The sequence below is a fragment of the Epinephelus lanceolatus genome, chromosome 7 (genome assembly GCF_041903045.1).
Source record: "Epinephelus lanceolatus isolate andai-2023 chromosome 7, ASM4190304v1, whole genome shotgun sequence".
In the NCBI taxonomy this organism is placed as follows: domain Eukaryota; kingdom Metazoa; phylum Chordata; class Actinopteri; order Perciformes; family Serranidae; genus Epinephelus; species Epinephelus lanceolatus.
Genome location: NC_135740.1, coordinates 22,701,472 through 22,728,279, shown reverse-complemented (window position 1 = coordinate 22,728,279; position 26,808 = coordinate 22,701,472). Strand labels below are relative to the sequence as shown.

Here is a 26,808-nt window from a genome sequence, read left to right as displayed (position 1 = left end):
AAACAGACTTTTCCAGCAAGTGTTGCAGCGAACCCTCTGCCTTTCACTTTCACCACTTCTTGGTGCAATTGTAGAAGAAAGGTAAGGTCTAGAAAAAAATCAAAAACTGTTTATTTGTGGCAGAGATGTGCATGTCGCTAGAATAATTTAAAAAAAAAAAATCCTTCCCAAAAAGTTTTAACCTCCTGAGACCCGAACTTTTGTTTGGTATGCATTTTTAATTTCTCCTAGCTATTTGGGATCAGTAGGACCTGATTAGTATAAAAACTAAATATTGTCAACGATAATTAAGTCCCAATATCCTCAAACGAGATGATAATAAAGTCCCAATGTCTTCAAACCAGTGCTTCCTAATAAACAGCATCTTAGCTTGTTAAGTTGCTAAAATTGTTCAAATTTGTTGCAGTATCAAACCACAAGCATTTAGCATCAATAAAAAAGTTCCAACCATAAAATGTGATCAGGTTTTGGACCTTGTCCACTTTTGTGTCAGGATCAGCTGCAGATTGACTTGGCAGAGATGGCTCCTATCTTGTTTTTACATGGATTAATGTATTGTGCTCTTACTATCACTAGATGGCACAAAAAAAGTGTCCATGAAAGAGGACAACGGGTTTAAGATAAGTAGAATGAAGTATAAGGTCAAGTAAACCCAAAATGTGATGTCCTCATATGAGGACACAGGGTCTCAGGAGGTTAATAACATTCAGCCCAAACTACAATGTATTAGGCTGTAGCCCAATCTCCCCTATTTGACAAAAAAAAGACTTTAGCCTACATACTTCCATCAAAAAATGTTTCCAGTTTGAATTATAATAAAGAGGTTGTTTAACCAATTTCCTCAAATGTCCTTGTTACAGATCAGAACAATAGGCTGTATACTGTCAAAACATAATACTATTTTCTGAGAGAGTTATCATACCGTGAAACTGTCATAAAGTTGCAGCCCTACTTTCACTTTAATACCCTGACCTCTTTGACATGTGACCCCTTAAAATGCAGTAATGTCTGTGCTGGTTCCATATCAGAGGTGATGCCATTATTTTTGGCATAATTATGATTAACCCAACCAAAGAGGGATTTTGCCTTTTTATAGTGTTTAATTTGGATATTTTATAGTGGCCTGAAGAGGTGACAGATTCCATATTTCACAAGACATAATAAAAAGAAGTAATACCATCTCTACAGCGGAAACGCCCGCCTTATATGCGTATCTTGCACACACATGGAGCAGGCATGACGCAAAGAGTGTAGAAGCCTCGCCCAGTCGACTGTTGGGAAATAAAGTAGGCTACAACTTGTCCGTAACACAGAAAGGAAGTAACCTGTACTCTGTAGGAAGTAGACTACGCAACATACTTGTCAAGTTTTGTGCTTGGTGTTCAGTTTGGTGCCCTTTGCGTTTAGAGGAACGTTGTGAGTGGATCAAAAGTTAACCTGGTTCCGCCGACATAAACAAACGTCTCTTCTCTCTGAAGGACATGATACTGTTATATGTGACCGTTTCCTGCCTCTTGCTTGGTGAGTATACATTATTTATAATCACGGAAGAAATGCTACGATGCAGGTTTAACCTATATATAACTTTACAGTTTTACTTTATATCATAAGCGAAGTCTCGGCTCCACATAGTCTTACCTGTGCGCTCTGTGCAGCTGCAAATATGCCAGTTGTATGCCAACTGTGCCACTTGCGTTAAAAGCCACTGTGTAAAATATGTTCCCAGTATGTTCTGTGAATATATGTGATTGTATACATGTAAGTTGTACTGAATTAACGTCCAGCAACAGGCCAGGACCGCACCCCTCCATTTTTGTAGTACCCAGCTTGGAATTTCCAATGTATTTAGTGCAAATGCGCATTTGTCTTTGGTCCCACGCAAACGTACATAACATACTCAGCTACGCCCCACAACCACCCAAAAAAAATAAAATAAAATAAAATAAAATAAAATAAAATAAATAAATAAATAAATAAATAAAAAGCAATGATTGCATTTAGATATTAATTTAATTAAAGTAAATTAATTCAGTAGAATTTAATAAAAAACACACATACTGATTCTGAGCACCCATCTTGTTTTATTGGCTTTAAATTCATTTTTTCATTTAAATTGTATTCATTTGTATAATTCTTGACACATTTGACCATTTAATTATTTATTTTGGATGTTCTTAAGTGATTTAAAGGTAAACAGATTTTTGGTCATTACTCTGAGTTGTATCATTTTCGCATCTTTTTTTTTGTTTTGTTTTGTTATTGGTTTGAAAGGCTCGGTGCATGACATACATAAATTATTTTCCATGCATACAAGAATACAAGGCAAGTATAATATGGAGGTGGACTCCAGTACATAAAGCAAAATTATCAATAAAGCATAGAAGGAAAGAGAAGAAGAGCAAGCAGGCTTATCTTCCATTTTTATAGGAGTCCATAAACTGTCCCAAGGAGACACTCCTTTCTCCTGATTGCCATTTTTCCTACTGAGCATACATTCATATGATGCTATTTCCACCACTGCATTAACCCCTTCTTTCAGTTCAAGGGACTTATATTGTTTTCCAGTGTCTGTATCATTTTTTAAAATGTGGCTTCATTTGTTCTGATTTTGTGATACTTCAAAAATGACTCATGTGACCTTACAGCAGATGTTGATTCAATAGTGCCCTCAAACATGTTGGTTTACGCCTGCAGCCATTATTTAAATGGCCCCAAAACTTGCAGTACGTGGTGACATGGGATGGGAGACATGTGAAATGCAGCACAATGGTGACATGTTGCAACTGTGGGATAAATTAATCAACATGCCTGATAACAGACTTACCAAACAAATTTTATATTATGATTTTTCAAATAATTATTCTTGAGTCAGGTGCATGTCACTTTGAAAAATGAATTACCTACTTACCTTACATTCACCCATCTACATAGTAATTCACAGTTTTTTTTTCTCTGTGGTATCGAATGTACTTGAGATGCTTACAGTATGTTTTCCACGTGTCCTCAGATGTTTAGTATCTGACTTATTTTTTGATATCTCCTCCCGTCTATCTCTTTTTACTTGTATCTCTCTGATTGAAGGTTCATCTGCTGGTCTCCAGTATGACACGGAGTGCTATGGCGAAAATTTTGCATTACCATTTTCTTATATACCACCTGTTTTCCGTGGTCAGTTGTACTTCACTCCAAATGGGGGATCCAGGAGGCTAATGATGGATAATGGGGAGGTGAGCAGCTTTTGGCACTGTCATTTAAACTATAACCAATATTGCTCCGACATCCATGCACTGCAACATCTAAAATATGACAAAAGAGCAAACCCGGTTTTGAATGAACAGAATCTATTCTCTGTCCTGAGTAATGTATGTGTGATGTCCTCTGAATCAGGCAAAGGACCCACGCCTTAAAGTTTCCACTATTTCAGCTGAATTAACAGATTTGACAGAAAAAGATGCCGGAATATTCTCCATCTCATTTGATGATAAAATTCAGGATGTCATCAAACTGGAAATTTTGGGTGAGAATATTACATTATACTGTATATTTAAAGACTCTATTCCATCAGAAAACATTTTTGGGAATAGATTTTTCTATGAAGTGTGCAGTAAGTCCATCCTGTTTTTTTCCTGAATGTGTTTTTTCAGATTGTGCTGTAGAGGAGACGAGGACTTACAGGGAAAGGTTCTCCTATGATATTCCTAGAGAGGCTGCATTTTTGGAGTTCACTCCCCTTGACAGTGAGGACCAGCCAAAGGTCCTGTGGAATCGCACCGACCCTCAGACCAATAAGGGAGGCAGAGGACAGGTGAAGCGTGATGTGTGGGAGATTATGAACGTAAATCAGGGAGACATGGGCCACTACAACTTCAGAAGAAAAGACAACACTTTGCTGTCGAGGATACAGCTCACAGTACAAGGTGATTTTCGGTAGTTAATAAAAGGTGCATCTGAGCTTTTAGACTGCTGCGAATCTAATGACATGTTCTTAAACAATATACTCTTTATCACACACAGAGGAACATAGACACTATGATGCAAAGGACGACAAGCAGCTCTTCATCAAATATCCTTCAGGCGATGTCCCATGGACTGTGACTTTTACACCTAAAGGGGAAATGAAAGGATACACATTGGTAAATGCAGGCCATCTGGTTGAAGAAGATGACTGGAACACCCCGCTTTGGAATTTTCAAGGGAGGATTGAGGTGGTGCATTATGGCATAGAGATTGATCCTGTGAAAATCAAAGACTCTGGCACCTACGAGTTCAGAGACCCGCAAGGCCACCTGGCCCAGACTGCGGATGTGGTGGTAAACATTGGTGAGCAACAGCACTTTATTTTTGGAAAATATATGAACAAAATGTGACTGATCACGATTCTAATTACCAATAAAAACCCTCCCCCTTCTTCTGCTCTTACAGAACTAGTTCCTGCCATGGTTTATGTTATTGCTGTCGGGGTTTTATTTGCGGTGATTGGTTTCTGTTGCTGTGTGAAGAAATGCTGGTCGAAAAGAAGCTCTTCTAAAAAGGCCAAATCTACTCGTCAGGCTGCAACCGCACTTGCTGGGTATTACCAAGTAAGTGCTTCCTCAAATAGACATTCATCTGTTTTTAACACGTGTTGCTATTTTTACTTCAATATCATTTCTCCAATTACAGGATTCAAATCAGTCTGGAGGCCAAATTTACTCTGCTGCGCCTGATCCCTCTCATCAGCCATTGAATTCTCTTGTTTCCAGAGAACCTACATCTACCTCACCTGAGCCATCGGTAGGTGTTATACAAAGGATTTCAAACGAGGATGAGATACTAACCGCAGAGAATATTGGGTGGACTATGTTGCTGCATAATACAGCCAGCTGGTTGTCTGTCAGCAAAGCCAAACATCATGAGATCACTACCTCCAACACTAAAGCTCAATAAGTCAGTGGAGTGCTGGACTAAAAGAAAAGGCCTTGTGTATGTAACGCCATTAAGATGTTTTTTTTTTTTTTGTCTTAAAAATTAACCAGTTAGTTACACGTTAAGTGTGTTTTGGGGGCTTATCAGTGCAAAATTAACCTAAACTGATATCCCTAATTCAATGTGACTCACACTTTCGGACATCATTATCTCCATCATGTCCATAAATGTCCCTGATTCAGCTCGGGACTCATAGTAAAAACACACGCCTTCTAACACCAAAACTCATCATACATTATACTTCCTGTGTACATCCCCCAAAGCAATATGTTCTCCTTTTTTTTGACTTGCATGTATTTGTTTTACCTTACAGGTGTACACCCCAGTGAATATCCATGTGAGCTCCCCTCAGCCTGAGGTACACACACAAACATACAGAACTCCCTGTAAATGCATTAAATGTTGATTGTTGTCTTAACAAACAGCAAGAGAGTCCTCGTTCTCACACTGATTTTTGGCCCTTCAAAAGTAGACTCTTTTCTGATATTGAACTTACCGACACTGTTTGATTAACACATACATTTGCTTTTCATTTATTTATTTATCTCTCTCCAGGTTGCACCTCTAGGAGGGCAGAGAGATGATCCAGCTCCATCACTTGGCTCTGATTGTCTCTCGTCGGACCCTGAGCCGAGGTTTGAACTGAAAGGACTGCCCTCTGCTCCCCCCCTCAGTTCAGATGCAACTTTAAGTGATGTTTACACCTCAGACAAACTCAGCTCTCTGTAAGGTCTTGCGTATACGGACACGGAAAATTAAGTTCTTATAAACCTGCAAAGGTGCACAAAATAAGTACTATGTAGAGGAAGAAAATATCATTCTCACTATATTGACACGTGACCAGACCTATTGCAGGTTAAAATGTGGGATGTCCTCTTTCTTTTAATATAAATACAAACACCAATGTGGTGTGATCAAAGAAGTCTGAGGCCAGTACTCCAGGAACTCTTGATAACCCACAGCAGCAGAGAGTAGGAGTAATACAGAGACATAAATCAATTTTAGATCAGTTCCTACAAATGATTAAGGTATTTTTTTATCAGTTAAGGAAAAACAAAGTTCACAGGAGCTCTGTAGCTTTTGCAGAGTTAACTGTCATGATCAGGATTTCTGTTTTATATGGAATATAAATGTGTGCTGTAAATTCAGGTTTTGTATTGAATGCATAACTCTTTTTCTTGCTGCCAAGGGTATCATAGATAGGAGAGATGATGATGATGTTTCTAGAAAACACTCATGGAGATCAAATCACTCCACTCAGCAATTTAAGCCACTGTTACCAGCTTTACTTGTATAGTATTTTTATATGGTTGTTTCAGAGTGATATCATGTGCCTTCAGCCTCTTATATCAGAGTGTCTGTGTGGTTTTTATAATTTCATTCTAAGAAATTATATGTGATATTTTTTTATTTTTTTATGCTCTGTACAGATTACAATAAAAATGAAATTGTAGTAAAACTAGAATTACCGCCTCATGGTTGTCTGCCTCCACCAACAGGTCAAGTTCCAGTTAACATCCATGTCTGTTCAGACTCATATGTAGCCATGACAGTAGTCAGTGTTTCCAGTATGGATGTTGCTGCAGCTCAAATGTCTCCCCCTCTGTTCCTGAGTTATGTTGTAATATGAACAGAAAGGTGTTTTTGCCAAACATTATGTGAAATGTCATAATTAGCATATGGATTTTTGAGTTATAGCCAGAAACGTGTTTTGTGAGGTCACAGTGACCTTGACCTTTGACAACCAAAATCTAATCATTAACTCCTTGATGTAAAGTGGACATTTGTGCCAATTTGAAAAGAAATCCCTCAAAACCGTTCTGAGAAATTACATTCTCAAGAATGAGATGAACTCATGGTTGTAGTGACATATGAACATCAGACTCTAATCAGTTCATCAAGTGGACGTTTGTGCTAAATTTGAGGAAATTTCCTCAAGGTTATCTTTAAATATCCCGATGTGGTCTCACATTATTTTACCTGTTCTTGCACTGGCGTGATGGTTTTGTTAAACAAAGAGGCTGAGTGTTGGCTCCGATATTTTCTGTTGACTGTTATCTCATTTTACTTAAGTTCGTCAGGTGTTTGTTTAAGAAATGATCATAAAAATGCAACGTTGGACTTCGACATGAATTTCTTTCAATGAGTCGCAGTTAAGAGCTAGACTCCGCCTCTCAGTGGCTTTTGTATTGATAGTGGTCGCTACAGTGACCATGGACTTAAATCTATGACCACCACAATCGAATCATGCATTGTTGAGCTCAAGTGGATGTTTGTGCCATATTTGAAAAATAAAAAATCCCTCATGGCATTCTTAAGATGTCAGTTTCACGAGAAGGGGACAAATGCAAGGTCACAGTTTCCTTGACCTTTGATCACCAAAATTGAATTTATTCATCAAGTCAATGTCAGTGCCAAATTTGAAAAAATTCCCTCAAGGTGTTTTTGAGATATTGCACTCACAAGAATTAGACAGACAAGGTCACACTGACCTTGAACTTTGATTTATGACCACTAAAATATATCCTTAATTGCTTAGACCAAGTGAATATTTATACCAAATTTGAAGAAATCCCCCCAAGGCTTTCTTTCAGCATGAAATTGACATCATATACATTTGCTTATCTGCAGTATTTTCTTTTTAAAAATGCAACCATACACAGAATTTCACCTGCACATGTACCTATTCTTCCTCTACTGCACAATAATAATTGTGTAACACTGTATAGGCTACTGTGAAACCATGATATTTTCGTAGATGGTTATTAAACCATGAAAATCTCAAACCATTGCAGCCTCACTTTTATTTAAATACCACCAGGCTAACTATATTTACAGTGGTTATGTATACCATAGACTTATGTTACTGACCTTTTTGGCATGTGACCGATGTAAATGAAGGAATGTCTCTGCTGGTCCCTACATTTATTTTGGCATGATTATGAGCAGTCCAACCAAAGAGTGATTTTGCCTTTTTAGAGTGTTTAAATCTCAGGATTTTAGTTGCATTAAGAGGTGAAATTCCAAAAGAAAGAAAAAAATAATCCAGAAACATCTAATGCATTTAATCACGGTGGTCTGTGTTGGGAGCCACCGCCTGATATGCGCATTTTGCGCACACATGGCGCAGCTATGACGCAAACAGAGTGTGAGGTAAGCCTCGCCCAGTCCAGTGTTTTGTCCATGGATGAAACACAAATCGACCGTAACATATAAAATGAAAATGAACACTGCAGTAAGTTGACAACATATTGCCTGTCGGCTTTTCAGATCTGTTCAGTTTTGTGCTCTCTATGTTTAGAGAAACGTTAACCTGATACTGTTGGTAAAAAAAACGTCTCTTCTCTCTGCAGGACATGCTATTGTTGCACGCCGCTGTTTTGTGCATCTTGTATGGTGAGTTTAAATCACACAGCCTCACAGAGGAAATGCCACCATGCAGGTTCAACACATCTGACATTTCACTTAACGTTTTTTTCTGTCTTTAATTAGCGAAGTCTCGGATCCACACAGTCTATATGTGGGCTCTGCACAGCTGCAGATATGCCAATTATGTGACCTATGTCAGCTGCGTTTAAAGCAACTATAAATGTATAAAGTTATATAGCTGGGCTACTGAATACATGTTTGTTATAAGATCAAATCAAACAAGAAAAAAAAACAGCCATCACCGCCCTCCTCCTTCCGATTTTATAGTATTTGGCTCAACTTTGTTATATTAGTAGTAATTTCATTGTATTTATTTTTTGCTATCAATATGTAAATGTACATAGTCTTTAGTGCCAAGCAAACCTACATAGCATAGGCCTACTACTCATCTATCCTCACCGATTATGCTGGAAACTTCATTAAAAAGAAGAGAAAGTGTCTGACATTGATTTAATTGAATAAATAAAATAAAATATTTTCTTTTTTTTTTTTACAGATTCTGATCCACTTGGCACTGAATTAATTTCTTTAAATTGTATACTTATCGACACATTTGATCTTTTTATGGATTTACTTAATTAGTGTTAGTTTTTATTTCGGATGTTCTGAAGTGATTTAAAGGTGACTAGATTTTTGGTCACTAATTTGACAATTCAGGGATATTGAGGCTGTATCATTTCTGTAATTCTTTTTTAAATGTGGCTTCATTTGTTCTGATTTTGTGAAGCTTCAGAAATGACTCATGTGACCTTACAGCAGATGCTGATTCAATAGTGCCCTCAAGCATGTTGGTTTACGCCTGCAGCCATTATTTAAATGGCCCCAAAACTTGCAGTACGTGGTGACATGGGATGGGAGACGTGAAATGCAGCACAATGGTGACATGTTGCAACTGTGGGATAAATTAATCAACATGCCTGATAACAGACTTATCAAACAAATTTTATATTATGATTTTTCAAATAATTATTCTTTGTATTCTATGTAAGATAAATTACCCACTTACCTTACATTCACCTACCTACATAGTAATTAAGTTTTTTTTTTTGTCTGTTCTCCTGGTATCAGATGTGTTCAGATGTTTAGTATCTGACTTATCTTAATATTCCCTCCCATCTATCTTTTTTAACTATTTCTCTCATTGAAGGTTCATCTGCTGGTCTCAAGCATAAAACGGTGTGCTATGGCAAAAATTATGAAATACCATTTTCTTATGCACCACCTCTTTTCCATGGTCCATTGTACTTCACTCCAAATGGGGGATCCAGGAGGCTAATGATGGATAATGGGGAGGTGAGCAGTTTTTGGCACTGTCATTTAAACTATAACCAATATCACTATGATATCATGCATTGCAGGATCTGGAATATGATAAAAGTCAGAGCAAACCAAGTTTTGAATGAACAGAATCTATTCTCTGTCCTGAGTAAATGAATCTGTGATGTCCTCCCAATCAGGCAAAGGACCCACGCCTTAAAGTTTCATTCATCTCAGCTGTATTCGAAGATTTGACAGAAAGAGATGATGGATTTTTTTCTGTCTCAGATGATAATGGCATGTTTCACGATGTCATCAAACTGGAAATTTTGGGTGAGAATATTACATTATACTGTATATTTAAAGACTCTATTCCATCAGAAAACTTTTTGGGAATAGATTTTTCTATGAAGTGTGCAATTAGTGCATCCTGTCTTTTTTCCTGAATGTGTTTTTTCAGATTGTGCTGAAAAGGAAACAAGGTATTACGGGGAAAGGTTCTCCTATCATATTCCTAGAGAGGCTGCATTTTTGGAGTTTACTCCCCTTGACAGTGAGGACCAGCCAAAGGTCCTGTGGAACCACACCAACCGTCACACCAATAGGGGAGGCAGAGGACAGGTGAAGCGTAATGTGTGGGAGATTATGAACGTAAATCAGGGAGACATGGGCCACTACAACTTCAGAAGAAAAGACAACACTTTGCTGTCGAGGATACAGCTCACAGTACAAGGTGAATGTTCTGTAGATTATTAAAGTTGCATCTGAGCTTTTACACTGCTGCGTATCTGATGACATGTTCTTATACAATATACTCTTTATCACACACAGAGGGATTTAGACAATATGATACAAAGGTGGACAAGCGGCTCCTCATTGAAAATCCTCTAGGTGATGTGCCGATGACTGTGACTTTTACACCTGAGGGGGAAATGAAACACTACACATTGATGAAAGCAGGCCTTCTGGTTGAAGATGAGATGGACTCTATGCCTTGGACTTTTACACGGAGGATTTTGGTTGTGCAAGATGGCATAGAGATTGATCCTGTGGAAAGCACAGACTCTGGGACCTTTGAGTTCAGAGACCCACAAGGTCACCTGGCCCTGATTGCGCAGGTGGTGGTAAAACGTGGTGAGCAGCAGCACTTTATTTTTGGAAAAATGTATGAACAAACTGTGACTGATCACGATTCTAATTAACATATCCCCCTTTCCCCTTCTTCAGTTTTTATATCTCCAGCTCCTGCCGTTGGTTATGGTACTTCTATTTTTGGGATTTTGTTTGCGGGTATTATCTGCCGTTGCTGTGTGAAAAGCTGCTCTAAAGAGAGCTCTTCTAAAAGGAACAAGTCTGCTCTTCAGACTGCAGGTGCACATGCACGGGCACCTGCACCTGCACCTGCACCTGCTGTCTATAACCATGTAAGTGCTTCCTTAAATAGACGTTCAACCATTTTTAACACATGTTGCAATTTTTATTCCAATATCCTCCTTCCAATTGCAGGATTCGGATCGATCTGGAGGCCCAATTTACTCCGCTGCACCTGGTTCAGGTTACTCTCATCAGCCATTGAATTCTGGAGGACCCACATCTATCTTAATTGAGCCAATGGTAGGTGTTATACAGAGGTTTTCAAACAAGGGAGAGATACTAACTATCAGTCAGTTAACAGCTGAGAATAATTTTAACTGGTTATACATGTTGGTCTGTAGGTTAACTTTAATTTTTGTCCTGTGGCCACTCGCGGTATTGTTGGAAAAAAAAATCCCCTGTGACCCAAATACCATTTTCCTTATAGACCACCATTGTAAAAGGTCACGTCTCTAGGAAAAGCAACTTAAAAATCTGAGACATCATCACAATGTAAAGTCTATGACCTGAGTGGGAACTCACGGACGGGGCCAGCAGGAGAAACACTACTGTGCATATTCAGATGGCTGCATGCCGTGGAGGTAAAATCGAAAGCTATAGAACTTTTTTTTGATGCGTGGGCAAAGTGAGCAATTCTATTGGAATGAACAGGCACCACCACCATTTGGCCTGGTGTCTATTATTAAAGTCTATGGGTGCGCACTGCAGGGTGGCCAAGGCTAGCTAACCATTGGAGACAATGGTGGAGACTGGCGGGTGGGCAAACAGGACTTGGCTATAGCTAATTCACATTGTGTATACAAATATGTACACAAATGTAAATGTATACAAATAGAGGATCAAAAAACAAGCTTTAAGTTGTAACAGACAGCATAATGCATTGAATCCATGCTAACAATCTACTTCCTGTTTACCTTCTCAAAGCATTATGAGCTCCTGCAGTATGTTCTCCTGTTTTGACTTGCATGCATTTGTTTTACCTTACAGGTACACAACCCATCGCAAATCCATGTGAGCTCCCCTCAGCCTGAGGTACACACACAAACATACAGAGTTCCCTTTGAATGCATTCAATTTTGGTTATTATCTTAACAAACAGCAAGAGTCCCCATTCTCAGACTGATTTTTGGCCCTTCAAAGGCAGACTGTTTTCTTACATTGACCTTATCAACACTGTTTGATTAACACATACATGTAGTTTTTATTTATTTATCTATCTTTTTCACTTCTCTCTCCAGGTTGACCCTCTAGGAGGGGAGGGAGACGATCCAGCTCCTTCACTCAGCTTTGATTGTCTCTCGTCGGACCCTGAGCCAAAGTTTGAGCTGAAACTGCCCTCTGCTCCCCCCCTCAGTTCAGATGCAACTTTCAGTGATGTTTACACCTCAGATAAACTCAACTTTCTGTAAGTGCACAGAAAGTTTGAGAAATGCAGAGTTGCATTGAGCATTCTACCTCTACTGACAGCCATTTCAGTCTTTAATTGAAATGTGTGGTATGCACACATAAAAAGTCTAAGATGATTCCTGAGTACTTGACAATGTCAACCTCACTGATTACCTCTTTTTTGAATTTTTTACCTTGAATCTGCACTGTGTATCTCATAGCAGCAGAGAGTAGGAGTAATACAGAGACATGAATCAATTTAGGTTGAGTCTTGCGTATGATGAAGGTATTTTTTCTCAGGTAACGAAGAAGAAAGCTCACTCAGAGCGCCATAGCTACTGTAGAGTTAATTGTCATGATCAGGATTTCTGTGTAATATAAATGTGTGCTATACATTCAGGTAATATTGAATGTATCATGTACACTGAGCCTTTCTCCTGTTGCTAAGGTTACCATAGGTAGGAGAGATGATGTCACAATGAGGTCTAAAAGCTAGTCTTTGTAGCAGATTTTAGAAATTAAGGATTCAAACTGACCCCAACACTCATGGAGATCAAACCACTCCACTCTGCAATTTAAGCCACTGTTACCAGATTTACTTTTACAGTATTTTTATATGGTTATTTCAGGCTGATACTATGTGCCTCCAGCTTCTTACCTGAAAGTCTCTGTGTAGTTTTTATCATTACATTGTGAGAAATTATATATGATGTTTCTATTTTCTTTTATTCTGTAATAATGTAAGTTCTACATCTGGAATCTTTTTTTTAAATGGTCTTTTGTGTCTTATTAGATTTTTACTTATAATATCCACTTTTGGAATCTTGCAGGGTCCCTAATTTAACACTAAGTTTGACTAAAACATTTAGCTAAAGGTACATACATGTACTTTTACTCAAGCAGAATTTGAGTGCATGGATGTTTACTTTAATGAAGTATTTCTGCATTGTGGTATTGCTGCATTTACTTGAGAAGAAAATCTGTATATGAATTATGAAAGGCATCTCTAGTAGTGTGAATGTATAGTTAGCACAGAAGATATTATGATTATATCCTGTATATGTCCAGGTTTATTAGGCCTACTTACTCACCTAACGTACTTGCAAAATGATTAGACATTTTAATGTACTTTAGTCAAAGAAACTTAATCATGCTAGAATATAAAATGTATAGATGCATGTTTAAATAATGAAGTGTCCTACATTTGGAAACTGTTACACACTGTATCTTTGGGTGCATATTTGTAGATAAGCTCTACTTGTGGCTTCAAGAAACTGCCCCAATCATTACACCAAGAAATCTATGAGTAATTGTTCTATTAATTACAAATATTTGTCTGCATTATATGTAAAGATATGTAACTGTGCGTTGACTTTGAAAAGTTTTTTCTCCCCGTTTTTTGAAAGCTAAATAATTTGCCGCACTGGACTGTTAAATCCCTGAGCCTAATTGCATTTGTATGAAATGGCGTATTAATTTTAATCTGAACCACAACATTTAGCATCAGCATACCATGAATACCACAACATTTGTCTGTATGACAATAGAAACATATGTAGGCAATAACGTGAAGGTATTGTCATAATGCAAAAACAATCTGTATTTAAGAAACAATCTGTATTTAAGGAACAATTGATTAGATCGTGAGTTTATTCTCGTAATTTTACACCTTTTTCCTCAAAGTACTGCAGCAGGAGGACACTAGGACCCAGGCAAAGTTTGGTCTGTTAAGGTGAGAGCGTCTCATGGAGCACAGGTGTGTGTGAGCCTTATTCTTGGTCTGAGATCACTCCTATGCACATGCCTGCCTGGTGAGCCCAACAAACTTTGTGTTTGAAATATGATTATTTTATTAAGTTACTGTGGGGGTGCAAACACACCCTGAGGTATTGTTTTTTAAGTGTTAATACTGAATTTGTTGTATTTCTTATTGCAAAAATGATTGCATAATTAAAAAAATGTATGGGTGTCTTTAATATGCATTCATGTCTTTAGTATGTGTTGTGTTCAATTCACAGGCAAAGTGCCGGTTGCTGTTTATTTTACATAATACTTTACATTATTTATTCTAAATTGTTTAACTTGTATTCTAGTAATTTGAACTTAATAATGTATGGCTTTGTCTTTTAGTGCTGCAGTTGGTTTTGGCCTCTGGTCGTGGGAGCAGCTGGTGCAGTGGGAGTTCATCTTGTGGTGATATAATTTAAGGTTTGATGTGGCGCTGGTCATAGTTTGGGTGTTTTTCTGTTGGAAACGGCATTTATTTTGTGCGTAATTTTGGTTATCCACGTATAGTATACTTCCACTGCATCTGCTTATAGATTGGTGTGTCACACCCCTGCAGCAAGACACTTTTTAACTTTTTAATTGTAATTGTAATATAGCTGTTGGGGACCCTGAGTGAAATAAAGGCCTGTTATGGCATTTTGACCCACACTATTGGCTTTGTTACTGAAGTTCACCTGTAATTACATGAAAGTTAAGTTGGGTGTTAGAATATTCAATTCTCACAATCACAGAACACATGCTTTGAATGCATATAACGTTTTGAATAAACCACAAATATTGCTGAAGCACATATGAGCTATTGAAGTCAAGAGGTTTATAAATGAATTAATTCATCATTGACACCAGACACAAATGAGGATGACAGAGTAAATCATGCCTCCACGTGCTTTCCACTCACCAGGGATAACATGGTGAGTGACTTAACACTGTTCTACATTATTTCACTATATTCTTTAGGCTAAAGTTTTAACTGTCTCCTTTTTGATGTTTCCTGTTGTCCTTAAGATAAAGTCATTTCCTGCATGGTGCATTAAAAAACTCCAGAATGTGGGAAATTAATTGTTTGAGGCTCATATTTTCTTGAGGGAGCACCTCAGAACTCCCACTGAATATGTGCCCCCCCCCCAAATGTTGAAATAAACCCTACGCCCTTGATGTAGCCTACTGCAGCAGCCTTCAGCTTAAGCTAGCTATCCATCACTTGTAACTGTCTGTCACCAGCATCACTTTGCGCTTAATCACACTGACAGTGAGTATTCACGTATCTTGTGTGCCTTAAATCTATATTTACGTTTGTTTCACCACTCGCTACACAATAGTTTGCCTACATTTTCTTATCTCCTTATGTAAATACTATATAAGCCTTTCTTAGTGCTACATGGGGCGCAGCTTGATGACGTCATGTAGACCCTCGAATTTTTTTAGATGAAAATGTCAACGCTAAATGGCCCCTCGAATAACCTAACTATCTCCATATAATTCACATTTTACCGACTCTTGAGCTCTTTACCATAGTATGAAGCTTTATTAGTGGTTAATAGAGCTCACGGGCGGCCTGACAACATTTATCTCCGATAGTACATAAACGCATCATGGCAACACCCATAGCAACGCCCTTCAGGGTTGGTCAAGACCGAATCCAATAACGATTCAGTACGGAACATGTCCACTGCACTGCTCCTGCCTTAATGTTGTGACTGCATTGAGATGTTTTGGGTTAGTTAAGTCTCGAAAACCATAAACTGGTCGGCGACGGTTTACACTAGACTGGGGTTTCGTGTTTTGAATCACGGAAGATGATGTTTGTGTGGTTGTTGCTGGGTGCCTTTGTTTGTATGGGTAAGTGTAAACATTATTAGTCCTACTTTAGCAAGACTGCTAAATGCTAAAATGCTGCTTTACACTCTTACTTAACTACATTTCAAAGGAGATAATCGTACCTTTTACTTAAGTATATTTATTTGACAGCTACAGTCTCTTTTTGCTTTAATTTTATACACTAAATTGCATTATTGTAGATTAAATGTGCTGTGAACAAATCATGTGCTAACATTAATAACATATTTCTAACTTGGCCTGCAATACTAATAGGTTCATTATGTTTTGTGTCTTACAAAATTTATATTTATATACAATTTGTTGTATACAGTATGTTGTATACAGTATGTTGCACAATTTAAAAAAAAAAAAAAAGTGCACTCAAGTTATAATATCCACTTTTTATCTTAGGGAGTCAATGCTTTAACGTTAAGTTTAGCTTAAAACATTTAGTCAGAAGTACCTCTTGCTAGATTTATATAAGTAAAAGATTTGAATATGATTGGCATTTGTAGCCGTGTAAACGTGGAGTCACTACATATAATATTATGGTTATATACTGTATATGTCCAGGTTTGTTAGGTTTAAATTATTTGATGTTTTAATATTTGTTTCCGTCAGACACAAATAAATAAAATCATGCAAAAATATGTAGATGCATGTTAAGATAATGTGGAAAAGATAATGCAAGCAAAGGTGGTGGTGGGTGTCTGGTAAATCAGTAATGTTTCTGTTGGACTGTCTCTCACAAGGCCAATCACAGGTCATTTATCAGCAATATGGGAGCATTTACAACCTTTGGATGCTCAGAAGGACTCACTTCATCGAGTTCAACCCGAAAAACAGCTCAGATGTGAGGACCTTGTGGAAATCAGGAGACCCTGAAATCAGCGAGGACAAGAAGTATGTAAGGACGTACATCTCCTATATGATGAAGAATTTAACTCAGAGAGACAGTGGTCGCTACATCCTGAGAGACAAAGATATGAGAGAATTGACCACTCATACCCTTGAGGTAGAAGGTGAATATCCTCCTTAATTTTCTGTTTCTCTAATTTCCTATTCTGGCACCCCTTTTTTTCAAAACACTGTGGCTGTCACACTCTTCTCTTGGGCCATTTGGATTTAAGCATCCCAAGTGTAATATGTTATTGACTGTATGTTAGTGTAATGTTATGGCTGCATGGCAGTGTGGGTCAAGATAATACTTGGTTTATCAAAAGCATCACTCAAACATGCACAATGATCAAGCTAAAAAGAAGACAGCATTTTATTTTCTTGCGATATTAAAGTGTATACGCAACCTTCATATTCATAAAGCAAGACTGTACGGGAGGAGTGTTTGATACTTAAACGATTTTTGGATGGAGACTCAATTTAATATCCTCTCTTTTGCACTCCCTGTCTTCCAGCCATCACAAAAGACTTTAAACGGCAACCTGGTGAACGCCTCAGCTTTACTATTGCTCTGGAACCGAGCTCCTGCAACATTTACTTCTTCCCAGAAAGCAACGGTCAGCCATTAACTATTGACATTGTTCGTCAAGGCAAACTGCAGGGGGGACTGGATCAGTATAAATGCGTAGGGTTTGAGCTGTACAGGTCATGTGGAATTTTAAATAAGGCCCTCCAAATGGCATGCAGAGGACGCTTTGAGGTCAGAGATCAGAATGGCGACACGGCCTTAGAGGTGTCACTGGAAATGAATCGTAAGTAACTTCTGTGTTTTTTTTAAGTGTCAGACTGTGTTATTGAATTATTGCCTTGTCTTAAAAGCCTCATTTAGCTTCATGTGTGTAAGTGCCAATGTTCAAAGTTAGGACTCAACAATCTCATGTTTTATAACATTAATGAAATGAATACTCCAGAATCAACTGGTAAACTTACTTGAAATAGCTGTCAAACCTCGAGTGTTTGTAGTTTTGTCCTTTGCAGAATTCAGCAGCTGTGGTTCCAATCCATTTATTATTCAAAGTTTATTAAGGATAAACCCCTTGAGATGCATCATCTCATTTTCGAGGGGGTCCGATACAACAACGAAAACAGATGAAATTACAAAACAATACACGAAACATTTCACAAATAACTGCCCAAAACAGGCCAGTTACAACAAAGACAGGACAATACAAGGATAACACCCAACAATACAGGTAACACACAACAAGTAAAAACAAGTCACAATAGCGCATTGGGGAAATAAGTACACAGATAACTTTAAGAGAATAGCCTAAGAAAAGAGAGAGAGAATTTATATATATATATATATATATATATATATATATATATATATATATATATATATATATATATATATATATATATATGCATCACCTGAAGCATGTGCAGTTCAACTTAAAATAAGAAGACAAACTGCTTTTGAACATGTGAAAGGATGTCAGGGAGCGAATATGTGGTGGTAATTTATTCCAGTGTGATGGGGCCATAAATCTAAAAGCTCTCTTTCCAATTAGTTTATGAACAGAAGGTACAGTGGAATAGGATTGTTCTGAAAGTCTTAGTTGATATCTTGATGAATACTGGACTAGATATTGTTTTAGATAATGAGGATAGTCAAAATGTATGCATTTGAAAATCAGATGAAGCCAGTGAATATGTCTTCTTGTTTCAAGTGATGACCAGTTAAGTGAACTATACATGGAACAGTGATGGTTCATTAATAAGTTGTGTCATATGCAGACTCTCAAAATTATTTCTGTCTTTAGCAGAGGATCTGTATAACCAGTTTTTATTAAAATCCCTTAAGATGATCATTTCATTTTTGGAGGTAATAGAATTTATAGTGGAAATTAAACAGGTAGAAGACTCAATGATGAGAGAGGGGGTTCAAAAGAGAGGCTCGCAATGGGGAGAAGTGAGGGGTGGATCTCGCTGATAAGCTGAGGACACTGTCTGCAGACAGCTTGTCGCAGAGCGTCCCACCCTCAGCCATGTGTAAGTGTAAGCCTTAATAAAATGTAAATGGTGGAGTTATATAAAAATACACCCCCCAAATAGTTGTCATGAATGTTGAAGTAAGATTTAGAGACTAAAACTTTTTTTCTGTAGCAGACTGTAAACATGTTTGTTTCTGCTGTAAAGTTGGGCACTTTAACATGAGGTCTATCAGAGGACTGATTTGCTCTTGAAGACAGCCTCAAGTGGCCGTTCATGGAACTGCAGTTCTTGGCACATATGCACTGGCTTCGATTTTCAGTCCCTGATGTTGTCATTTCTAAACTACCAAAAACACAATTATTCTTAGTTACAGGTGAAAGTACACTAATGAAAACATAGTTATGCATATCATATTCCACTTCTGCCAATAGATCCCTCTAAATCCTACACACTGGTCCTTAAACGGACAAGTTCCTCGTGTTGGGAACTTTGGTTCTTCATTTTCTTGCTGGGAGTTAGATGAAAAGATGGATAGCACTCTCATGTCTGTACAGTAAATATTAAGACACTGGAACACAGGAAATGGGTGAAAAGCTACAAAGCCTACAAACAAGTTGCAGTTTTAGGGGGAGTTATGTGCTGAACAAGGTGCTCATAGTTGGAGTGGGTTACCTTTGGAGTAAAAGTATCACTTTGTTAATAAATGGATGACCAACGTGTTTTGACCTCAATAGTCTTTATCAGGGTACATCCAGAGTGGTACTGATCTTCTCATCTAACTGTTGGCAAGAAAGTGAATCCCAAAAAATCCCAAAATGTAGAACTGCTCCTTTTTAAACTGATCACAGCTGCAATGTTATGTGCAAGACAAAACTAGAAACCAAGAACCAAGACTGTACAGGAGGAGTGTGTGATACTCATAAGATTTTGGGTCTTGTGCATCTTGTCTTTCAGCATCTACAGAGACCCATGAACGGAAATCTGGTGAATTCCTCAGCGTCAGTTTTGATCTGAAACAGGGCTCCTGCAATGTTTTCTTCTTCCCAGAAAGGACAGGTGAAAAGAGAGAAGTGATGGTTGAGATTGTACGTCACGGCTGGATGCAGCCTGTTTCGGATGAATATGGTTGCCGAGGGTTTGACCTATTAAAGCCATGTGGGATTGTAAATGAGGCCCTCCAGTCATCATGCAGCGGACGCTTTGAGATCAGAGATCATAATGGCGACACGGCCTTCGAGATGTCACTGGCAGTGGAGTGTAAGTGTTTTCTAAGTGTCAGATGACTATATTATCAAATTATCTTACCTTGTCATAAAACCTATTTGCTACTTTATTCTGGCATCTTTGTTTTTGATGTCCAATTTACAAGATTTACAGAAGGACAGATACTGATGATGATGATACTCACGATACATGATACTACTAATACAAATCAGAGTAAAGCAGTATATTCTCACATTTGGGAGACTCTAATTAAAGTAACATATTAACATTCTTGCAAATTACAGGGTCAGTTATCAAAACTGTTAGTGGTACATTTTCTGCCCATTGACTAATTGACTCATTGTTTCAGCCGAACCTTATGTGCCATCTGACTGGGCTTTTGGCGCTGGTGTAGCCCTCACCTTACTTTTCTTCTGCTGTGTGAGGTACTGCTGCTGTGGGGGGAGCCCTGCCAAAGAGGACGGTCCTGAGACTGATGCTGCTGAACCTGCTAAGCGTTACCAAGAGGTGGACACACTCTGCATTAAAGCTGCCTTACCTGTGTGTACAATACTGTATAGTTAAAAGTCCTGCTGTTATAGTTACCCATTGTGGTTCTGTTTACTCCAAATTCAGAATGACAGTGAGCCTTCTAGATGGAGGCCACACTACCTCAGTCAGCCCTCTGAGACACCAAAACTAGTCTTCTCACAGCGTAGTCTGACTCGCCCACTGGTTAGTGTGTGTTGCCTTTCATAGAAAGAACTTCTCCTGCTCTTGTTGGCTTTACATTTGTGAAATGTTTACGCTCTTCCCTCTCCACTGCTAATATGTTATGCTGCTCTGCTCTGCAGATAAACCAGCCTCCTACAGTGAATGTGCCGCCAGCTTCTCCTCAGGTATAAAATATTTCAGTACAGTTGTATTTTTTTCAACGTCTGTTTGCATTTCAAATTTAGTTTTTAAGCTGTGACCAGCAACTCTATAAATGGGTCAGTCCACAAAAATTTCCCCACCCTTGGGGAAATTGGGGATGGAGGTCAAGTGTGTGTGAAGGTGTATGTTTGGTGCGGGGCAGTGGGAGTGGCCTACAGTAACAAATGGATTCATGTAGCATGACCACAATTTATAGAAATTCACACACACACACACACACACACACACACACACACACACACACACACACCCACACAGGTAGACAGACATACACATCATTTTGCTACATCCTCTTTCGTAACTCATGGACCAGTTGTTAGAGGGAGTAACACAGTATGAGTTGTGAGTGTTTGTGAGGTTGTGTGTGTAAAATGCATGGATGCATGTGTGCAGCTTTCCTTCCTATAAAGTATTCCATAGATTTCCCATGTTATCTGACTGAGCAGCACACATTGTAAAATATGATAAAGCTTCTAAACATGGAGTTACATGTTGATACCATGAAGTCCATTTATTAGCTGTAGTGGGGCTCTTTGGTTTTCTTATTTGTCATGGAATTTAAATTTTCCTGAACCCTCTGAGACACTACAACCAATCGTCTTACGGCGTAGTCCGACTCTCCTGCTGGTTAGTGTGTGTTGCCTTCTCTGCTCTTGTTGGCTCAACACTTGTGATATGTTTACGCTCTTCCCTCTCCACTGCTAATATGTTGTGTTGCTCCACTCTGCAGATAAACCAGCCTTCTACAGTGAATGTGCCGCCAGCTTCTCCTCAGGTATAAAATACTTCAGTACAGTTGTATTTTTTTCAATGTCTGTTTGCATTTCAAATTTAGTTTTTAAGCTGTGACCAGCAACTCTATAAGTGGGTCAGTCCACAAAAATTTCCCCACCCTTTGGCTGACAGTTTTTGCCCTGAAATTGGGGATGGAGGTCAAGTGTGTGTGAAGGTGTATGTTTGGTGCGGGGCAGTGGGAGTGGCCTACACTAACAAATGGATTCATGTAACATGACCACAATTTATAGAAATTCACACACACACACACAGGTAGACAGACATACACATCATTTTGCTACGTCCTCTTTCGTAACTCATGGACCAGTTGTTAGAGGGAGTAACACAGTATGTATGAGTGTTTGTGGGGTTGTGTGTGTAAAATGCATGGATGCATGTGTGCAGCTTTCCTTCCTATAAAGTATTCCATAGATTTCCCATGTTATCTGACCGAGCAGCACACATTGTAAAATATGATAAAGCTTCTAAACATGGAGTTACGTGTTGATACCATGAAGTCCATTTATTAGCTGTAGTGGGGCTCTTTGGTTTTCTTATTTGTCATGGAATTTAAATTTTCCTGAACCCTCTGAGACACTACAACCAATCGTCTTATGGCGTAGTCCGACTCTCCCGCTGGTTAGTGTGTGTTGCCTTCTCTGCTCTTGTTGGCTCAACACTTGTGATATGTTTACGCTCTTCCCTCTCCACTGCTAATATGTTGTGTTGCTCCGCTCTGCAGATAAACCAGCCTCCTACAGTGAATGTGCCGCCAGCTTCTCCTCAGGTATAAAATACTTCAGTACAGTTGTATTTTTTTCAACATCTGTTTGCATTTCAAATTTAGTTTTTAAGCTGTGACCAGCAACTCTATAAGTGGGTCAGTCCATGAAAATTTCCCCACCCTTTGGCTGACAGTTTTTGCCCTGAAATTGGGGATGGAGGTCAAGTGTGTGTGAAGGTGTATGTTTGGTGCGGGGCAGTGGGAGTGGCCTACAGTAACAAATGGATTCATGTAGCATGACCACAATTTATAGAAATTCACTCACACACACACACACACACACACACACACACAGGTAGACAGACATACACATCATTTTGCTACATCCTCTTTCGTAACTCATGGACCAGTTGTTAGAGGGAGTAACACAGTATGAGTTGTGAGTGTTTGTGAGGTTGTGTGTGTAAAATGCATGGATGCATGTGTGCAGCTTTCCTTCCTATAAAGTATTCCATAGATTTCCCATGTTATCTGACCGAGCAGCACACATTGTAAAATATGATAAAGCTTCTAAACATGGAGTTACATGTTGATACCATGAAGTCCATTTATTAGCTGTAGTGGGGCTCTTTGGTTTTCTTATTTGTCATGGAATTTAAATTTTCCTGAACCCTCTGAGACACTACAACCAATCGTCTTACGGCGTAGTCCGACTCTCCTGCTGGTTAGTGTGTGTTGCCTTCTCTGCTCTTGTTGGCTCAACACTTGTGATATGTTTACGCTCTTCCCTCTCCACTGCTAATATGTTGTGTTGCTCTGCTCTGCAGATAAACCAGCCTTCTACAGTGAATGTGCCGCCAGCTTCTCCTCAGGTATAAAATACTTCAGTACAGTTGTATTTTTTTCAATGTCTGTTTGCATTTCAAATTCCGTTTTTAAGCTGTGACCAGCAACTCTGTAAGTGGGTCAGTCCACGAAAATTTCCCCACCCTTTGGCTGACAGTTTTTGCCCTGAAATTTGGCATGGGGGTCAAGTGTGTGTGAAGGTATACATGCTGAGTGCATTTACTCCCTCAAAACATATTTGCAAAGTTGATTTTTTTGAAACGTTTGAAGCCTGAAGTCTTCAGACTGTGGGAGGAACATGGGATAACGTGCAGACTCCACACCGGAGGGCTCCGGCAGATCGGCGGGTTCTGACGTTATAATTTGACATGAGTATTCTCTATGTGGCACATGTAAAACAACAGATGCTAATATTTGTATTTTATACATGAACCTGCTTATGATCGTCTGACACACGCTGACCTTTCTATCTTTTTCTCTCCAGGTTTCAGCTGCGGACCCTCCGACTGTCCCTGTCAACTATGACCCTGCTCTACGTTTCGAACTGAAGATGAAAATTCCCCCTGCTCTCACTTCAGAATCACCTTACTCTGGTGTGTATATCTCAGACAAATTCAACTTCCGCTAAAAGCCTTGGTATTGAAGGATGCATCAAAAGTATTGAATGCATTCATTAGTGTGACTTCAAACATTTTGGGAAATATACTTACATATCCATGACTGCTGCTGGTTGCCTGGCAACAGGTTCGAGGCAAGAAGCAGTCAAGCCCAAAACCCCTCTGCAAAAGATCGTTTTTACTCTTCTTTTAAAGGGATAGTTCGACATTTTGGCAAATTCACCTATTGCCGTAATCCCTATAGTCATATGGGTAGGTACATTACCTTTAATTGTCAGTGCCTGCAGTTCTGAGATCGGTGGAGCAGAGCTGCCTGCTAAAATGGAGGTGAAAGGTACAGCCCCTTCTCTTCCTGAAAACTAATCAAATACACCATCAAATGACTCCAAAACGCTCTAGTGGTAAACACATGACTTGCGCATTCCCCACACTATGAAATAATAATGTATAATTAAATAACATTACGACACATGAAGCAAATACTCGGAACTACTTTCTTGAGTAAACCACTGGGCGGAGTGACACAGTGCGTACCTGACACAGTGCCATAGTTATTGCTTGTAGCCATTTGCGGTATTGTCAGCTGGACGCACCAGAAAGTTTGAGGAAAGTTTAGAAGTGTTTTTGTAAATCATGGTTTACATATGCATTGTAAAAGGTTGCGGTAACAAGCCGAAGACATGGAGCAGAGTGAAGTTTCACGTAGTAGCTACCAACCAAAAATACGGACAGGATGAAACAGTGGCTATTTGTGCTGGACATCAACCCCAACACGCCTGTGGAAATGGTCCAGAAAATGTTTGTGTGCTCCTGCCAGTTTTTACCGGAGGACTACACTGAAAGGATGGAGCGCAGAAGCTCAGGAATGGTTCAAACTCATTTCTTGAGAGACACTGCTATACCATCTGTCGGCATCACTAAACGAGCAGACGTGGTAAGTGATCGTTGTGTATTTTGCTCAGCAATCTCTCTGCTGTAACGTTACCTCCATGTTGAGTAACATTAGCCTACAACCCAAGCATGGTAAATAAGGCTAAAATGCAAATGTTGTTGTGGTTATGTTATGGATAAGTGCTTGCCCAGAGCATATAGTGAAGTGACTGGCATTACTTCTCATTGTTGGGAATAAACAGACTGCTAGGGAACATTTTATGTTGTTATTCCTTCAGGAGTTGTGGTGATTGATGAGTGTGGAGTTAGCATGTTCTCTCCGTGTTCCGGCGATTATTTTGAGGCGTACTCTATATTTATATTGCACAGGTGTACCTAATAAAGTAAGCCCCACATTTGCACCACCGGCTCTGGGTCTCCCCTCAGCCCCTGGTTGCTCGGCAGCCTCTACCTCTCTTCTTGCTCTCTCTTCTTCCAAAACCTGTAACTCTTACTGTGCGTTCACACCAAACGCGATGGACACGATGTCATCGCCCGTAACGCGAGTATCGCGTTGCTTGATCACAAATGTCACCTTTTTGATCATCGCTTCATCGCGATGACGCAACCCTCCTCCCCCAATTTTCTTCACCTCCCGCTATTTTCTCGTCAACCATGGCTGAGTTAACTACCGTAACAAGCTAAATATTCACAACTTACCAGGAAGCTTCACCTCCTCGCTGACCTTCTTCCAGGCCATTTCTTTTCTATTACGGTCCCGGTAAAAAGGTGACGTTGTGTCATATAGCTCGGTGTACCCACACACAGTCACAATGATTCTTTCCTCCATTTTTTGAAATGTGTGTCTGACGTAACTACATCGGTGACGTGGTTGGATATCAACGCTGATTGGATGTCGCGGCACAGTGTCATGCGATGTCACTTGAAAAGTTCAAATTTTTCAACTTCAAGCGATACACGCTATGAGGCAATGGACGCGTCATCGCTTCATCGCGTTGCTCTTATCGCCTGAAACGCGTCGCCCGAAGCGACATCGCGTGTCATTTACATTGATTTTGAATGGAAACTTGTGGCGTTCATCGCCTCCATCGCGTTTGGTGTGAACGCACAGTTACTCTGTATATTCTGGCTTCTTCTCAACAAACTTGTTGTTTTGATGACGGGAGTAACTGCAATAAACATACGCTGTTTGAAATCACTCCGCCCAGCAAGTAAGTTACTGTATGTCTGGAATGTAGTTCTGGCTGTGCATTTGGCTTCAAAACAACTCTGTCTCGTAATATTACATTATTATTTCATAGCGTGGTGAATGTGTAAGCTACAAGTTGTCCACAAGAGCGTCTTGGAGTCATTTGATGGTGTATTTGATTCGTTTTTGAGAGAGAGAGGGACCTGTACCGTTCACCTCCATTCTGTGCGCTAAGCAGCGGGCAGCTCTGTTCCACCGATCTCAGAACAGCAGGCACTGACAATTAAAGGTAATGTACCTACCCATATGACTATAGGGATTGCGGCAATATGCGAATTTGCCAAAATGTCGAACTATCCCTTTAAGGGATTAAACAAACAATATATAAAGTGGTAATTAGTGAGCTTTAGAGGTGCTGAAAGTTAGTTTCCTCTGTACAGAGCCAAGCTAGCTGTGTTTATAAGCTAAGCTAACCAGGTGCTGGCTGTAGCTTTATATTTACTGGGCAGACAGTGAGAGAGAGTGTCTCATCTGTCGGTAAAAAAATCCCAAAACAAATATATTTCCCAAAATGTGTAACAGAAAGAGTGAAGACCATATTTTGCATCTGTTCTCTAAATTGAGAGTGCTTGCATTATTTACAGTAATTCCTACCTCACTTGAGCTCCCTCAAAGAGCTCATCAGTTTCTAATAGTACTGACTAATTCTTGCAGTC

General features: G+C 39.2%; 3 protein-coding genes across 15 annotated transcripts; all 3 read left to right on the top strand.

The window, feature by feature from the left end:
* The first annotated feature begins 1,310 nt into the window (after window positions 1–1,310).
* Window positions 1,311–6,425, top strand: LOC117261314 (uncharacterized). The gene is made up of 9 exons (XM_033633685.2): window positions 1,311–1,521; window positions 3,082–3,227; window positions 3,388–3,517; window positions 3,645–3,917; window positions 4,015–4,320; window positions 4,423–4,580; window positions 4,663–4,773; window positions 5,279–5,323; window positions 5,521–6,425. Exons 1-9 carry the CDS (start codon window positions 1,482–1,484, stop codon window positions 5,692–5,694), a joined length of 1,383 nt encoding a protein of 460 aa, XP_033489576.1. The 5' UTR covers window positions 1,311–1,481; the 3' UTR covers window positions 5,695–6,425.
* A 1,673-nt stretch (window positions 6,426–8,098) lies between these two features.
* On the top strand, window positions 8,099–14,387 carry LOC117260523 (uncharacterized). 3 transcript variants are annotated; one of them, XM_033632478.2, is made up of 10 exons: window positions 8,099–8,200; window positions 8,319–8,361; window positions 9,542–9,687; window positions 9,852–9,984; window positions 10,112–10,384; window positions 10,483–10,785; window positions 10,879–11,075; window positions 11,158–11,265; window positions 12,013–12,057; window positions 12,264–14,387. In XM_033632478.2, exons 1-10 carry the CDS (start codon window positions 8,153–8,155, stop codon window positions 12,432–12,434), a joined length of 1,467 nt encoding a protein of 488 aa, XP_033488369.2. In that variant the 5' UTR covers window positions 8,099–8,152; the 3' UTR covers window positions 12,435–14,387. The 3 variants fall into 3 exon arrangements, with proteins under 3 accessions (XP_033488369.2, XP_078025424.1, XP_078025425.1); XM_078169298.1 differs by having other exon boundaries at window positions 8,118–8,200; window positions 9,663–9,687; XM_078169299.1 differs by lacking the exons at window positions 8,099–8,200; window positions 8,319–8,361 and having other exon boundaries at window positions 9,552–9,687; window positions 9,940–9,984.
* A 1,464-nt stretch (window positions 14,388–15,851) lies between these two features.
* On the top strand, window positions 15,852–26,112 carry LOC117260532 (uncharacterized). 11 transcript variants are annotated; one of them, XM_078169309.1, is made up of 11 exons: window positions 15,852–16,038; window positions 16,770–17,039; window positions 17,430–17,726; window positions 19,867–20,169; window positions 20,486–20,643; window positions 20,752–20,850; window positions 20,970–21,014; window positions 21,782–21,826; window positions 22,568–22,612; window positions 23,377–23,421; window positions 23,880–26,112. In XM_078169309.1, the coding sequence occupies exons 1-11, from the start codon at window positions 15,996–15,998 to the stop codon at window positions 24,021–24,023; spliced, it is 1,494 nt and encodes a 497-aa protein (XP_078025435.1). In that variant the 5' UTR covers window positions 15,852–15,995; the 3' UTR covers window positions 24,024–26,112. The 11 variants fall into 11 exon arrangements, with proteins under 11 accessions (XP_078025435.1, XP_078025437.1, XP_078025436.1 ...); XM_078169311.1 differs by lacking the exon at window positions 20,970–21,014 and having other exon boundaries at window positions 23,880–26,105; XM_078169310.1 differs by lacking the exon at window positions 21,782–21,826 and having other exon boundaries at window positions 23,880–26,105.
* The last annotated feature ends 696 nt before the right edge of the window (window positions 26,113–26,808 follow it).

What these genes read in the sequence shown, in the direction of transcription:
- LOC117260523 (XM_033632478.2), top strand. Translation starts at nt 8,153, where the DNA reads ATGAAACACAAATCGACCGTAACATATAAAATGAAAATGAACACTGCA. An exon ending in AAATGAAAATGAACACTGCA is followed by an intron (nt 8,201 to 8,318) that starts GTAAGTTGACAA and finishes TTCTCTCTGCAG; the next exon opens with GACATGCTATTGTTGCACGC. An exon ending in GCAGGTGGTGGTAAAACGTG is followed by an intron (nt 10,786 to 10,878) that starts GTGAGCAGCAGC and finishes CCCCTTCTTCAG; the next exon opens with TTTTTATATCTCCAGCTCCT.
- LOC117260532 (XM_078169309.1), top strand. Translation starts at nt 15,996, where the DNA reads ATGATGTTTGTGTGGTTGTTGCTGGGTGCCTTTGTTTGTATGG. An exon ending in TCATACCCTTGAGGTAGAAG is followed by an intron (nt 17,040 to 17,429) that starts GTGAATATCCTC and finishes CCTGTCTTCCAG; the next exon opens with CCATCACAAAAGACTTTAAA. An exon ending in GGTGTCACTGGAAATGAATC is followed by an intron (nt 17,727 to 19,866) that starts GTAAGTAACTTC and finishes CTTGTCTTTCAG; the next exon opens with CATCTACAGAGACCCATGAA.
- LOC117261314 (XM_033633685.2), top strand. Translation starts at nt 1,482, where the DNA reads ATGATACTGTTATATGTGACCGTTTCCTGCCTCTTGCTTG. An exon ending in TAATGATGGATAATGGGGAG is followed by an intron (nt 3,228 to 3,387) that starts GTGAGCAGCTTT and finishes CCTCTGAATCAG; the next exon opens with GCAAAGGACCCACGCCTTAA. An exon ending in GATACAGCTCACAGTACAAG is followed by an intron (nt 3,918 to 4,014) that starts GTGATTTTCGGT and finishes TATCACACACAG; the next exon opens with AGGAACATAGACACTATGAT.